Below are 15,020 nucleotides of genomic sequence, written 5' to 3' on the forward strand. Positions count from 1 at the left end.
GGTTGGCGCGGGGACGTGGGGCCATATCTGGGTGCGGAGAACTAAGTTGAAAAAAAGGCGTCGAAGACACATTAGTAACGATCTTGGAACGGGTGAGAGGAACATTTAAGACATTGGAAATTGCCGCCCGGTTACATAGTCTGGTGAGGATATGTTGATCTAAGGACGGATTCACCTTCGAGTTCAGGCTTGAATTCGGACCGGAGCGTAGAGCTTTCATACAGTGCATATTTTGGAAATATTTCCGTCGGTCAGGAGACCGTTCGAAAACTTCTGCGGAGGAAGCTGGAAGGAAATTGCTGTCGTAGAAAGACCCCGAGTCTTCTACCAGTGTGATAGGTCGTCTGGAAATTTGACTCGAGAACGATGAGATTTGATTCATCACCTGAGGCACTGGACCTGTGAGTACCCAGCCGAAAATGGTCTCCTGCCCGAGGAGAGAGCCACAGATGTTGGTCAGTGAGCCACTTAACTGAATGGACGGAAGGATATCCGCTCCAATCAGGACATCTATTTGTGAACTCTCATAGAAGGTCGCATCCGCCCATGAGAGGTTCGGCAGGTCTCTCAAGAACCCTTGCGAGATCGGATGCAATGGAATATTCGGCCCTCTGGAGATCTTTTAGCGCTGCTGCTGACTCGGTACAGATTTGGGGCAGACTGAAAAGGATCTTCAGCTGGGCCTTGAGTATCAGCCTCTTGTTTTGGAAACGCTCACGGAGGGCGTTCCATGCGGACGCGAAACCCTCGTTCGTAAGTGGAGCCTGTGCCACTATGTCGTGGGCTTCACCGCTGGTCTTTTTGTTGAGGTGGAACAGTTTTTCCACTGGAGCCAACCTTGGGTTTTCTATGTAGATGGCGGTGAACAGGTCTCGGAACGTGGGCCACTGCTGGTAGTCCCCACTGAAAACTTCAGTGTCACATGGAGGAAGGCGGCAACCGCCGGAAGTCGGCACTTGAACGGCCAGTTGCGGCGTGTGAGGGACAGTCGGGGGCTCGAGCTGATCGTTCAGTTCGGCCAGGCATTGCGCGTAGACCGCGTAGCCGTCATCGTACATCTCTTGGACATCAGCTACACCCTCTGGATCCTCTTCCGCCATCGTCACGGAACAGGCCGCGAACTCCGCGTCCACCTTTGCCCACAGGCTTCGGAGTTGTTCTCGATGGACTTGGGAGAGCGAGCGGGTTGGTGTGCTAGCATCTGGAGCGCTGAGCTTCTGGTCGAAGCGGGTCAGTCTGCTTGCAGCCAAGGCAAACTTAGACTGTGCGGAACTGGTGGCCATAGTGCTAGGAGCCGTGCACCGTGAGCCCTGGACGTGGTCGGACCTCGCTCAGCTGGGGCCGGACGGGAAGATGTGGGCGTAGTGACTGAGCCGTTGGAGCTGGGTGGATGGGTCAAACTCAGCGAACTCACCCGCTTAAACTTCTTGCGAAATTTCTTCTCAACAGTGGGCATGTTTTGCTGATGGATCTGCGATAACGCGTATTAGAGTCGCAAAGGTAGGTGAGCGGAAATGGCGACGTGGAAGTTCAGAACTACGAACCGTGGATATGTGGTTTTGGTGGAATTTATTGCGAGTATTTAAATTATGGAAATAGTACACCGTGGCCGGAATATATATATATAAATACTACGATCAACAAACAAATGTCTAACCAAGAACGAAAATTGAGGATGGACGATAATATTGAGGCACGAGGTACCAATATACCAATGTATAGAGTCGGTTGAAAACAATATACTCTCAAAATGCAGGGTAGCGCGTCACTTGGCGTTCCGTTACGGTCAAGCGCGGCACCGAAAAATATTCTCCCAACAACTACAACGCAGGCAAACGGTGGAGAAGCGAAAGCGAAACGAAAAGAATGCACTGCTGCTGCTGCTTGTATGTGTGTATGTATGGCTGTAAGTGCTATGTACCGCGGCTTGGGTTGAAGAGATGTCAAACAACGGGTAAAACGGTGGATAACCGTTTTATATACAATATGTATATTATATACATAGATGTACAAGAATATGCTAATTTAAGATGCGTACGTATAGATACATATGTAAGATAAATACATATGTGCCGTATGTATGGATCGTAATTTTGTTGGTAGTGTAATTAGTTAAATAAGGAGGCGCAGTGATTTGTTATTTTATTTCCTTATAAAACCGACAAACTATGGAACGTTGAGCATGCACGGAATAAACAAAAAAAATAATTGCAAGAATATGCCTTTATGTTTGTTGCCAGCCGCTTGGATTGCGTTGCGATGTGTACATATGTACATGTATGTATGTATGTAGCAACGAAAGCTCAGCTAGTAGAAGAGGTAAGAATATTATTTAGACTGGATCGGAAGCTGAACGCAGGAGTTAGCTCGGATCAAATTAAACCTTTGGAGAAGTAGGAGGCCACAACCGTTGGCAGAACGAGGTATGGTTTAATTTGGAGCTAGAGCGATAAATAAATACATATGTATATATGTATGTACATATGCCACGGGAACTCGGACTGGGATGGAAAACTCGCACAAAATCACTGCCCTGTTGTTAGGCACAATCGAAGAGTACTTATCTTGAACTTGGAGCGATCCGCCGATGCTGGCTGGGGTGAGCTTCTCCTTATGGGGAAGGCGAAGATCCGGCTCGAAGGGCCAATGTTTGTAGTGGGGCGGATCGAGGTTCAATTATCCAACGGCGAGGTGTATGCTCCAGCTTAAACTCCTAGCAGTCGTCCCAGAAAGGAAAGGCCGATGGGTTTCGTTGTGCATATATATATATATTGTTCATGTAGTTATTGGGTATTCGCGCGGTATGTCGACAGGTTGAAGCAGGGGTGAAAACGTAACTAACTAACTCTATGCCTTATGATGCTTTTGCTGCCGTGAGCGCCGAGTGGATCGTGGATTGTGGATCCGAGCGCCCCTCCGAGCGCGCGAGAGCGAGTTGGGACCGAGGCGCACTGAGTTGGCACAGTGCGCGGAAATTGTTTACTGCTGGCCTGAACAGTGTAGTTATCGTGTAGTTAAAAAGGATGAAGAGGATGGATCTACGAGAAGAATTTACAATCCTTTATATATTCCGCCATTTACCTCAAGTAGTTTAACTATTGAAATATAGGGGGCTTAAGTGGGCTAAGTTCGGTTCTTCATCATACGAGACTCAAAAACCTATCAAAGTCAAGTATTTAATAAGCCAGTCAATTGATTAGCCAGTGATTGATTATTCGGATAAAATTATGTGGGCAGGCCTATGTACTATCTAGCTAGTAATATTCCACGGAATATCAAAATCGGGGAATATGTATAATAGAACTTGAATTCGTCAGTATATTTACGGTATATTTTTAAAATGAGACGGTAGATTTTGGTATATTTCTGAGGGTCGGTATATTTTAACGATAATTTCACAGTCACACTGCTGCTTACAGTTATTTGCCGGTAAATTTTTTAGGCTGCTGCCAGTGTTGTAATTTATAACGTTTATAAGCAATGGATTTGAATGATATTTTTGAAGTAGCTGCTCGAGAAAAATGTCGATAAAATGCTCGCTAAATTAAACAACTTTAGGCGTCACTTGGATGTTTTGTACACAGATCTTCATCATAGTTGGGTGAGCATGGCTAAAGCGGATCGTGAACTTATCGGTCTGCACGATGACATGCTAAGCAGCATGAATAGTTTCAATAAATGTGTAATCAAGTGTAACATGCACATTGATCTAAACAGTCTCGAAACTTTGGTCGCCGACATCGCCGAACCTCTGCAGCGCAATGACTTCGTCACAAACACTAATAAAGATGGGATTGTAGTTGAAAATATCTTGAATGAACGTCCACACCGACTACCGATAATCCAACAAATGGCGGACTCCAAGCATATAATTCCAATTGATCAGTCGGCAGCGGTAGTGCGAGATGTGGAGTCAACACAGTGTCCAGCCAGGCCGGTTTCGGATAGTCTTTCGCTATCAACGTGTTCGAGTTGGTTGAATAAACCGGATGCAAAAGTCCCAAAGTCCCCATTACGTCCCCACAGCCCACTTCAGCACAGCCACAGGACACGGCCACTGTTTCCGCTAAAACAAAAACCATGCTGCCTGTTTCAGCACGTAAACGTATCCTCGAGCCACCGAAATGCGGAAGAACAACATCCAGCAGTAAAATCTATCATCAGATCGTAAAGAACATAGCCGCCTTTCCAGAGGGAAGTGTGATAAAGGCTGAAATGATGCATCTAAACATAGCCGAAAAGTGTTTCTTTGTAGGCATGTGGGGTGCTGAGCCGCTGCAAAAGTTATTCGAGGGGAAATTATTTCTTAAGGAGTTGGACCAGCTTCCCAACTTTGGATTTGTTGAGTAAGTCTGTGCATAGAAAACAATCAAACTCCCAAGAAAAGTCTTGATAAAATTCATGTTTCCCCTTAGGTAGAGACTGTCGCTTGTTGCATGAGTTCTTTGCACCTCAGGGCGTCACCAAGGACTTGGAGGTGGTAGACGCTCTGCCGGAAACCGAGTTTGATGCGCCATTCCCAAAAAAATTAGGAAGCATTGTGGAAATGCAGTTTCACGGTAGTCTATGCCCAAATTGTGGATGGCTGTTCTCCTCTGGTATGGATCAAGAATGATGTCCTAGGGGCCAAGAGTCAGTTCAAGCAGAAACCGCATATGTTGGACATACTCAACGTGGAGGAAGACGTGGTGCTGGTTTTGGATTCGATTCCTTGGCGACAATGCCGATCTGGCCGAGCAACTGATGAAGCGCGGCTATGCACAGCCCGATGAGGAGGGTCCTAAACCATATGATTCGGATCTTGATCTGTAAACGTATTTCCTTTTCTTGTTATACGAAGTATAACATAGTCATTCATATAGCATTCCAATATTTCTTAATTACATTTTTTAACACCCACAACACAATCGAACACAACGGAGACGGTGCTGGAGTAGTTCGGTTTTTAAGCAAACATTGACTATTGCGGATATGCTTCCTAGCGGAGCCACCTATTTATGCCCTTTTTAGATAACTTTGAATTACGAATCCCTTAGCTTTTTTTTAGTACCACATCCACACCGAATAAACAAAACATATGTATATGTTCAGGGGTATATTCCTCATTTCTCTCACACGTCAAGTCGCTTGATTAATGTTTTTCTTGGGACTCGCCCAATTGCCAAGGAAAGGCACAAAACGCAAAGCAAAGGCCAATGACAAGCAGCAGCAAAAGCCTCAAAACTAAAACAATAATAATAATTGCCTCTAATGTGCAATGGATCCGGTGCGGTGCGGGGTGCTAATAGATTATGCCGCAACGATTAGAAAGGCAATAAATAACACCTGGCCGGGATCACATGCGTGTTTGGCTCGACCCGCACATGTGGGTGGGTGGGGGCGAGAGCGCATTGAGGACAGGTCCTCGGCTCTTTTGTCCTGGTGTTGACAATTTAAATGTTTCGGCCAAAAGGGTAATAGCTGAAGGCCCAAGGGTCGCGTCCCTCAGAGCTGGGATGAGCTTCGGACTGTACTGTGAATTGCAACAACTGACTGGAGTTGTAGGAACGAAATCTACCATGTACTCGTACTCCCTTAAGTGGACCTTGGACTCGCTCAATTTCCAGATTCTAATTACTTTCAGGAAGGAGAATAGTTTTGTTCCCATCGCAATAGATAGGCAGAGTCACCTGCTGTGTTCTACATGCCTCTATTCGCTATTGTGGCCAACCCCTGGCCATAATTAGGCGGCCAGTTAAGTGTCAAAAGGATGGCAGACCCCAATCCCCGATCCCAGACATATATTCCAAAGCATAATGATGATGACGATGATGGGCACTGAACCACCCCAAGCTCCATCTTTTTTGATTTGGTGGCCTTCTTAGCACGAATTTTACTACACTGATACAATTTCGATTGCTGTTTGGGTGGGTGTACGTTTGTCTGCTTATGTTGGAAGCAACTCAACTCATTTAACGAAACAAGAAGCGAAATAAATATATTTGGGGAGAGTTCAAAGCTCCCCGTCCATCCTTAGCAGCTGGACCCGCGCTGAGGGCAATTGCCAGTGCTGCTGGTGGAAGCCTCCGGGCTGCCACCGTGGGGCATCTGCAAGGCGGCAATGCGCTGCCATGTCTGGTTGAAGTGGCGCGCAGATCGGGAATTGGACAGCTTCGCAATAGGTCCCAGCGTGCGATACCCATTGCCAATGTAACGTACGAAGCCCTTGGCAGTGAGGTCCATGAGGGCTGTCTTCACCTGGGCTTCCAGATCGCCACAGGCGAATGGTCTGTCAGGATGAAGGAATATTGTTTCGCTTACACATGTGCATTGTGAGATTATTGTGATGCATGTCTTACTCCTTTTTTAGCATCTCTATGGTAGTAGCCTCCTGTATGCCATCGACGTAGCTGGGATGATCCTGAAAGACGCGCACCATGTCCATGATGTAGAGCGGCAAGTGGATATGATAAGCGTTGAAGGGCAGACTCGAAGTGCTCGGCGCACAGTCGCTAATCGGGGCCTCGTCAGACATATTGATTAGTCTCGTGGCAGTTCTATATTTATTCGTATTCTACAATATTTTTTCGCCTGTATCTCGGACAAGCAGAACGGGGCTTATACATATGTATATCACATGTATGTGAACCCACCCAGTTGTGTTGCCTCAAATCCAATTAGAGGTGTCATTATCGGTTTGTCGGTGTCGAGGTCCCTTGTGCTCTCCAATTATTGACCCAGTAAAATAGAGTACAAATATTGAAACAATTACATGTTCGGGGTTTTTTATTACTTGGTAATTTGCCCAATACTTATAGTAAAATAGTCTCTGTCCGAAGGGTTCTCTCCGTTCCTCCCATTGCATTAGTCGTAGTCCTTTGGATGGGAGGCAGTTTATAGATTTCTCTACTAATTGTATTCCTAAAGACATATTTTCTATGCATAGTATAGTTTTTAAATATGTATGGCAAACCCGTTCTTCTATTAGATCAGACATGTCACCCCAGCACGCAATCCTCCTATTCCGTATTCCGGATTCCACCCAAAGACATCCACTACTTGGTGGCGCCACCTATCGGTGATAATGTGAACTAAATTCGATCTCAATCCTGTTTCTCAACCATGTAAAATCCTCACAAATCGATCCTTCGCTCATTTATATTCTCTCTCCTCCCTCTTACTGTCAATGAACCTGTTTTTACGATTGGTCCCGTGTTGCGATTCAAACAACCCTCAAACAGGTAGGTCATCCCTTTGCAATGAATCTAATGTGATATTTTAGAGGTATTTTTTAAGTGTTTCCTGAAAAACGGTTTCGATGCCCTTGAACCTTTCTACTTTCTCTATAATTTATATTCCTCCTTTGTTTACCTAACACTGTCCCATAGCAAAATGCCTATATAATAACTACTAACCCGTTCATGTGCCCCATACCATCCCATCACATTTCGTCCCGTGCCGTGCAGTTGAGAAAGTGTCACCTGTTTGTAAAGGTTAATTGGCAGTTTGAGCCCCGGGCACCACATCGTAGCCGGAAGTTAGACGGCAAAACAGTCGCATCCTCATAACATTTCGTAAGGTATGCGCTAATTTATTATCTGTGGGTAAAAGTTTTGCCACAGTTAACCCTTTGACTGGTGTGGCACCGAGTTATGTCTATTATTCGATGTCTTTTGGGTGGAATCCAGAATACGGAATAGGAGGATTGCGTGCTGGGGTGACATGTCTGATCTAATAGAAGAACGGGTTTGCCATACATATTTAAAAACTATACTATGCATAGAAAATATGTCTTTAGGAATACAATTAGTAGAGAAATCTATAAACTGCCTCCCATCCAAAGGACTACGACTAATGCAATGGGAGGAACGGAGAGAACCCTTCGGACAGAGACTATTTTACTATAAGTATTGGGCAAATTACCAAGTAATAAAAAACCCCGAACATGTAATTGTTTCAATATTTGTACTCTATTTTACTGGGTCAATAATTGGAGAGAACAAGGGACCTCGACACCGACAAACCGTTAATGACACCTCTAATTGGATTTGAGGCAACACAACTCCGAGTAGGCATGACTAAGTAGCCCCTGCCTAAAATGGGTTCACATACATGTGATATACATATGTATAAGCCCCGTTCTGCTTGTCCGAGATACAGGCGAAAAAATATTGTAGAATACGAATAAATATAGAACTGCCACGAGACTAATCAATATGTCTGACGAGGCCCCGATTAGCGACTGTGCGCTGAGCACTTCGAGTCTGCCCTTCAACGCTTATCATATCCACTTGCCGCTCTACATCATGGACATGGTGCGCGTCTTTCAGGATCATCCCAGCTACGTCGATGGCATACAGGCATACGTCCCTTATCCTTACTACTTGGTGGCGCCACCTATCGGTGATAATGTGAACTAACTTCGATCTCAATCCTGTTTCTCAACCATGTAAAATCATCTCAAATCTATGCTTCGCTCATTTATATTCTCTCTCCTCCATCTTACTGTCAATGAACCTGTTTTTACGATTGGTCCCGTGTTGCGATTCAAACAACCCTCAAACAGGTAGGTCATCCCTTTGCAATGAATCTAATGTGATAGTTTAGAGGTATTTTTTAAGTGTTTCCTGAAAAACGGTTTCGATGCCCTTGAACCTTTCTATTTTCTCTATAATTTATATTCCTCCTTTGTGTATCTAACACTGTCCCATAGCAAAATGCCTATATAATAACTACTCACAGCTAACAGCTAGTACATAACCTAGTAATCTTTCAACAACGATGGATGACCTTGAAATCATTTTTATCGATTCCCAACCGGAATCAACCATAAATCTGGACTCTCAGCCGAGCTCCGTAGACCTGTCCTTGATTTTTGGGATTAAGACCCAAACCTATCTCGAGAGCAACTTGACCTGGTTAAGTGACATTAAATGGGATGATGACGACGATGACCCAAGGAATAAAACGTCTAATAATGATAAACCAGCATACATTTTTCCGGATGATGACAACATTATCGATTTAGTAGATAATCAGGATGATGATAAAAGATCTCAACTCCAGGAACTACTTCGGGACGAAGATGATGATGACTTAATTGCTGCGGTAAAATTAGCTGAGGCGAAATTTTAATAATACGAATACATATTTATATAATAAGAATATTTTATGTATTTTTCTAAAAATAATATATACATATGTACATATATAATAAATATAACACATTTAACCACTATTTATTTTAAATGTTTTCTTTTTTACTTTTGATTGGTTGAATTTCACTTCCTCTTATTACAAGAGAATCATAGGATTCGTTTGAAACAGGTTTCTTCCAAGTGAGGATTACACAAAAGGAATAAGGAATATTACAAGAGCATCATAGGAGTCGTTTGAAACAGGTTTCTTCCAAGTGATTACACAAAAGGAATAAGTGGATTCATCAGAATACTGATGCTTTTGAATGAATTTATTGAGTCATTTTCACATCCTATTATACTTAGTTGGTAAATTTATGTAAAGGTATTTATATTTAAAAACGCACAGATTATTTCATTTTTGAATATTTATTTTATATTTTTCGCTTTAATTCCATGTTATGCTTAAATAAAATATGCATATTGAAGTCAATTCTCAACCAAAACAGTTCAGTTCCTGGACATAAGTAACATCGATAAAATGATGATTTTGATTTTGAATAACTAAAGTTGTGGATTTTTATGGTGTGTTTTTTCAGTTCATTGCGGGAACTAAAAGATGTTTTTAAATAACACAACTCGCAATGAAATGTCCTCATTTCGAAGTAAAAGTGAACTAACCTATCTCAGTAACTTACAGTTCTTATATAGGAAGTGATCAGCATATAAACAAAAATTCTATGCATTTTGTTCTGTTTATATAATTTTTTATGTTGACGGTTATATAAGACCGAAAATGTAAATATAATATTTGAACCAATATACAGCAGTGTATCAATAATTCATCCCTTATTACTCAACAACCAATCAGACTTAAGACATCTGGCCATTACAGCTTTAAAACCATTTACTTATTATCACTCAACTACCAATCTGCTCAGATCACATTTGTATAAAATTGAAGGGGGTGTGGCGAAATTTGGACACGAAACGGTCAAGGTCCGATATCACAGGAGTGTGGATACCAAATTTGGTTGCTCTGGCTCTTATAGGTTATAGGTTATATTGGCAAAGCCGACCATGAAACCTGTGTGATAGAGAGAGACAGAGCGAGAAAGAATGAAATTGTTTTCTTGATTCTGGCTATAATCATTAGTCGATCTGGTTCAGATTTTGCACTGTAGAAGATATGGTCATCCTCACCGATTCTGCGTTTTTGGTTTTATCGTATCTTTAAAAATGTGGATGCCACAGATTTTCGTCCTTTTTTGGGGGCGGAAGTGGGCGGGGCGAAGTTTTGAAATATTTTTGTAGCAGTGACATATCACAGAAGTCTGGATCAAAAACATCGTTGCTCTAGCTCTTATAGTCCTTGAGCACTAGGCGCTGAAGGGGACGGACAGACGGACGGACGGACGGACAGACAGGGCTCAACCGACTCGGCTATTGATGCTGATCAAGAATATATATACTTTATGGGGTCGGAAACGATTCCTTCTGGACGTTACACACATCCACTTTTACCACAAATCTAATATACCCCAATACTCATTTTGAGTATCGGGTATAATCATTAGTAGTTTGAATAGTTTCTATTACTATAATGGTATGTAAGAATATTTAAATCTCTGTATAGAAAATGATAAGCACTTAATCAAATATATACCTAGGCTTTCCTAGAATTACTTAACGAGACAAAGCCGGCGGTTGGATACACCAAGGTTGAGGACCTGTGCATAGGATTTGAGTACAAAATCAATGGATGTAAAATCAAAAAAACATCATTTGGAAATAAAGTAGTCCTTTATTTAACTGATAAGGACAACGAACCGCTTTGGATATTTTTACATAAAAGTTATGTAACCAAATTTTCCACAAAAACGCCCTTTAAGATGTTGAAGGAGCATTGAATCTCACATCTTATATATAAAGGAAAAGAGATGAATAGATATAGCACTGCCCATTTCCAATTTATATGTAAAGAGTAAATAAAGATTTCCCATTATATATATAGTGACTCATCTAAAATCCATGCTCCGCATACCCTTGTCTATGTCTATTACCCTGCACCCACAATACTATAAACAATACGACACCCTCAGCTTCGAACCCTCATAAACAATCTCACTCTCGAAATGGACCACGCGTAGCCGATTGCCGGCACTGTAAACAAACACCCTAAACTGGAAGTTGAACATAAAACAATAGATGCCGCCCTAGAATCCAGCCGCACTAGAATCCAGCCGCACCAGAATCACGCCACTCTTCAGAGATCAATAACGAATCGATTCTCAAGAATCACACCATCCTAGCTGACCAATCAGTGGCCCTATTCTCAGCCACCCCCAAGTAATGCAACACCGATCATACGCAGCGGAAGCCTTTCATCAAAAGCCGCCTTTCCCACATATCGATCGAGTCACGTACTCCATCTCCGAAGCCGATGTCGAAGCCAACGCCTCCGAATCCAAATCCGAATCCCAAACTGAGCATCATAATATAAATAGTCTGCATCTAAGAAGCCAACTCAGTTCTGTTCAAGACAAACGTCAATCGCGACACCGTCGGAGAATTCAACCAAAGTTAATTCCGTTCAAGACTTCAGACCTCAGTCATCGTCGGGGAAATAACTAATCAATGTACGCTAAGTTTAAGTGAAGAATAAAACCTTTTTTAAAACGTAAACTGAAGTGTCGCATATTTAATTGGTGCAGCCGGTAGTATCTCAGTTAAAAGTGAATCCTTTTTTTAAGACGATCAATTGGCGTAGTGACAGTTACAGTGCGTAATAACCTACAGTGATCAGAGAAAAAGTAACGCTAATACTAAAGAGATCCGCCAAAGAATCTACACACGATTGAACTCAATTTATATTAGGAAAAAATAAATAAATAAAAAGAAATCAACTTGCCGCTAACAGAAATACACCTGAACCAAGCCTTGAAGTCAATCAGGCAAATTCCACCATACGACGGATGCCAAGAACGCCTAAGCTCGTTCATAAGTAGGATCGAGTACATCTCCGAATTGTACTCAACAGAAGACATCCGGCAACAAAGCATCATGTACGGAGCCACTGAGGGTCAACTGTGCGGACGAGCACAGCTTTTATCACAAAGCCTTCAACCCAACACCTGGACCGATCTAAAAGCAGCCCTAATCAGCAAATTCAACAACCACACTCCATACGAAACGCTGCTACAACAATTACACGACACCAAATTCAATGGGAATATTCGTAAGTTCGTAGAGGAACTAGAAATTAAGTCAAATGTTATAGTAAGGAAACTAAATCTGGAGACTAGCCCAGAAAATAAGATAATCTTTAAAAACGCTCTGGCAAATGCCACCAGACATACCATAGAAGATGCTCTACCCAATAAACTGTTCATCATTTTAGCAAAGAAAGACATTTCTACTATGGCTAATCTAGAAAAATCAGCTCAAGAGTTAGGAATCTACGAAAATTTCGTAACTGATAACAAGAATCACGAACACTCAAGAAACGGAAATAACAATCGTAGGAATTTTGGAACTTATTACCCTCGCTATAGTAGTAACGATTATAACAATCAAAACCCAAGTACTTCCAGAAATAACCATGGATCGAATCGAAATAATTCAGGAAATAATGCCGTAAATAATAAAGGATTATTTAACGAATTTAGAAATTCCTTAAACCAGGGCAGAGTACAGAATCCCACAAACTATCAAATCAATCAGACTCAGGCAGGTAGCAGTGCACCAAATCAGCCAGTCAAACGATCTAGGGAAAGCCAAAGCGGACAAATGAAAATGGATGTAAATTTTCAGCAGAGTGCCTCGGAAGAAATCGAGGAAGACCATATATAGAAATAATCGTAAATAATAAAAAATTAAGAGGTATCGCGGACTCGGGATCGTCAATAAATATAATAAAAGAAAACTATACAGATTCCAAAGTCGATAGCGACAACCTCACCGTCCACACCATCAATGGACCCGTCCGTCTGACTCAGAGCATTACACGCGATGCAACCAAAAACTGTCCGACAAAACAAAAATTTTATATTCATAATTTTTCTGAAAATTATGACATACTCTAGGCAGAGAATATTTGATGGCCAGCAAAGCCGTCATCTATTACCGAAATGAAACGGTAACGTTAGGAGAAAGGTCATACCCAATCACACAAAGGTATTAAGCCATCTTCAAAGGAAGATATAACTATGTTACACTTGGCTTGTTTCCCAGAGGGCAATGCCGGCTAGCTGTCGACCCCAGGGCTGGGTAGTTCCCCTTGCCCGCCAAATGTAGACAAAAAAGGAGACATACTACTTCTCGGGACATCAAAACTAACAACAACCTAACAACAACAAAGAAAATCATAAACAGACGGCTATCAAGTGGGTGAAGCTTGGGTGTTATCACTTCGCGCGCCCGCCCTACCTGTGACCAAACACAACGTTCATTTTGGCCACCCTCTGCTGGAACGGTAACGGCTGGCCTAATCCATGGCTACGCCACGCGTCCTCCCTCTATTTTAAATTTAATGCATCATGCTTCAATATATATCCAAGCTTTAATAATCGTAAATTGACAATTTCATCTTTCTCATTAATAAATAGATATACTCAAAATTATCACTAACCACTAAGAAACACCAAAACGTTCGACACAAAGGCAAACAAGGAAAAAACTGCTGAAATTTCGTTCAACCAACAGGGATACCCTCACCCATACGTAATGGAATATGTGTAGATGAGTGGATCCAGTTTTACGGGAGTTAATTTAACTCGGGCCCCTACGGAGACTTAACCTACCAAGAGCTCTTGTTAAGGGTCCCCGGGACATAAACAATAAACAATTTTTTTCCACAAATCGCTCGACCAAATACGGTGGACTGATGGGACCCCCGCGTCACCCACTAAGGGTTAATCTTCTGGCACTGAACAGCTGATCGCAGATTTAGGTTCGTGAAAGGTGTTAGGTTAGGTTAGGTTAAGGCGGTAGCCGGGAGGGGGGGGATAAGAGCGTCCCGCCCCCAAGCTCACTTGGACCTATAAAAGGTCCGTTGTGTTGCCACATGGGCATGTGCCCCTTCGCGTTGCCCGAACCGTGAGAGCATACTACTGCAGGTTAAGGGCAGTCCCATCCGGTGGCTTGGATGTATTTGGACAAGGTCCCTGGTTTGATTACGGACAGGTCCGAAAAGTCCGTGAGGAAAGCGGCCCCGAGAATTCGAAGACGACGATTTCCAAGGGCTGGGCAGTGGCAGAAGAAGTGGGGGACCGATTCCTCCTCCTCCTCGTCGCGACAACTCCTGCAGAAGTCGTCATGAGGGATTGACAGTCTGAGTGCCGATCTGCCAGTGTCCCGTGATGGCTCTAGTAACTGCAGAGCACTGTGCTCTGCTGAGTTTATACAGCTCTGCTGAGCGCTTCTTCGATCGATATGGCCATATCAATCTTGAGACTTTACAGGAAACGGTTTGCTGCCATCTCCTATTGGCATTTTGCTCGAACAATTCGTGCGTTAGGAGCCTGCACGTAGCCAAGGGCATCGCTACTTGCTCCCTCTCCGGTAGGAGAGGAATCGTAGTACCCTGCCTGGCTAGCTCGTCGGCGGCGTCATTCCCCTCGATGTCCCTGTGGCCGGGGACCCATATAAGGAAGAGATATAACTGCTCTGCGATCTCGTGCAGAGACCTGCGGCAGTCATTTACAGTCGCTGAGTTCGACGATATTGAGCCTAGAGCTTTGATAGCTGCTTGGCTGTCCGAGAAGACGCACACTAAGTGCGTATCTAGAAGTAATTTGGAGACGATCGAAATGGCCTCCTTGATGGCTTCAACCTCCGCTTGGAACACACTACAGTGATCCGGGAGCCTGAAGCAATGACTGATGTTCAGCTCGCTGCAGTAGA

At 43.1% G+C, this 15,020-nt stretch overlaps 1 protein-coding gene across 1 annotated transcript; it reads right to left on the reverse strand.

Annotated features, from left to right (window-relative positions):
• Positions 1-5,839: 5,839 nt before the first annotated feature.
• On the reverse strand, positions 5,840-6,625 carry LOC117191233. The gene is made up of 2 exons (XM_033396150.1): positions 6,339-6,625; positions 5,840-6,268 (listed from the first exon to the last, which is right to left on the reverse strand). The coding sequence occupies exons 1-2, from the start codon at positions 6,512-6,514 to the stop codon at positions 6,013-6,015; spliced, it is 432 nt and encodes a 143-aa protein (XP_033252041.1). The 5' UTR covers positions 6,515-6,625; the 3' UTR covers positions 5,840-6,012.
• Between the last annotated feature and the right edge of the window lie 8,395 nt (positions 6,626-15,020).

Source organism: Drosophila miranda, assembly GCF_003369915.1.
Source record: "Drosophila miranda strain MSH22 chromosome Y unlocalized genomic scaffold, D.miranda_PacBio2.1 Contig_Y1_pilon, whole genome shotgun sequence".
Classification (NCBI taxonomy): Eukaryota; Metazoa; Arthropoda; class Insecta; order Diptera; family Drosophilidae; genus Drosophila; species Drosophila miranda.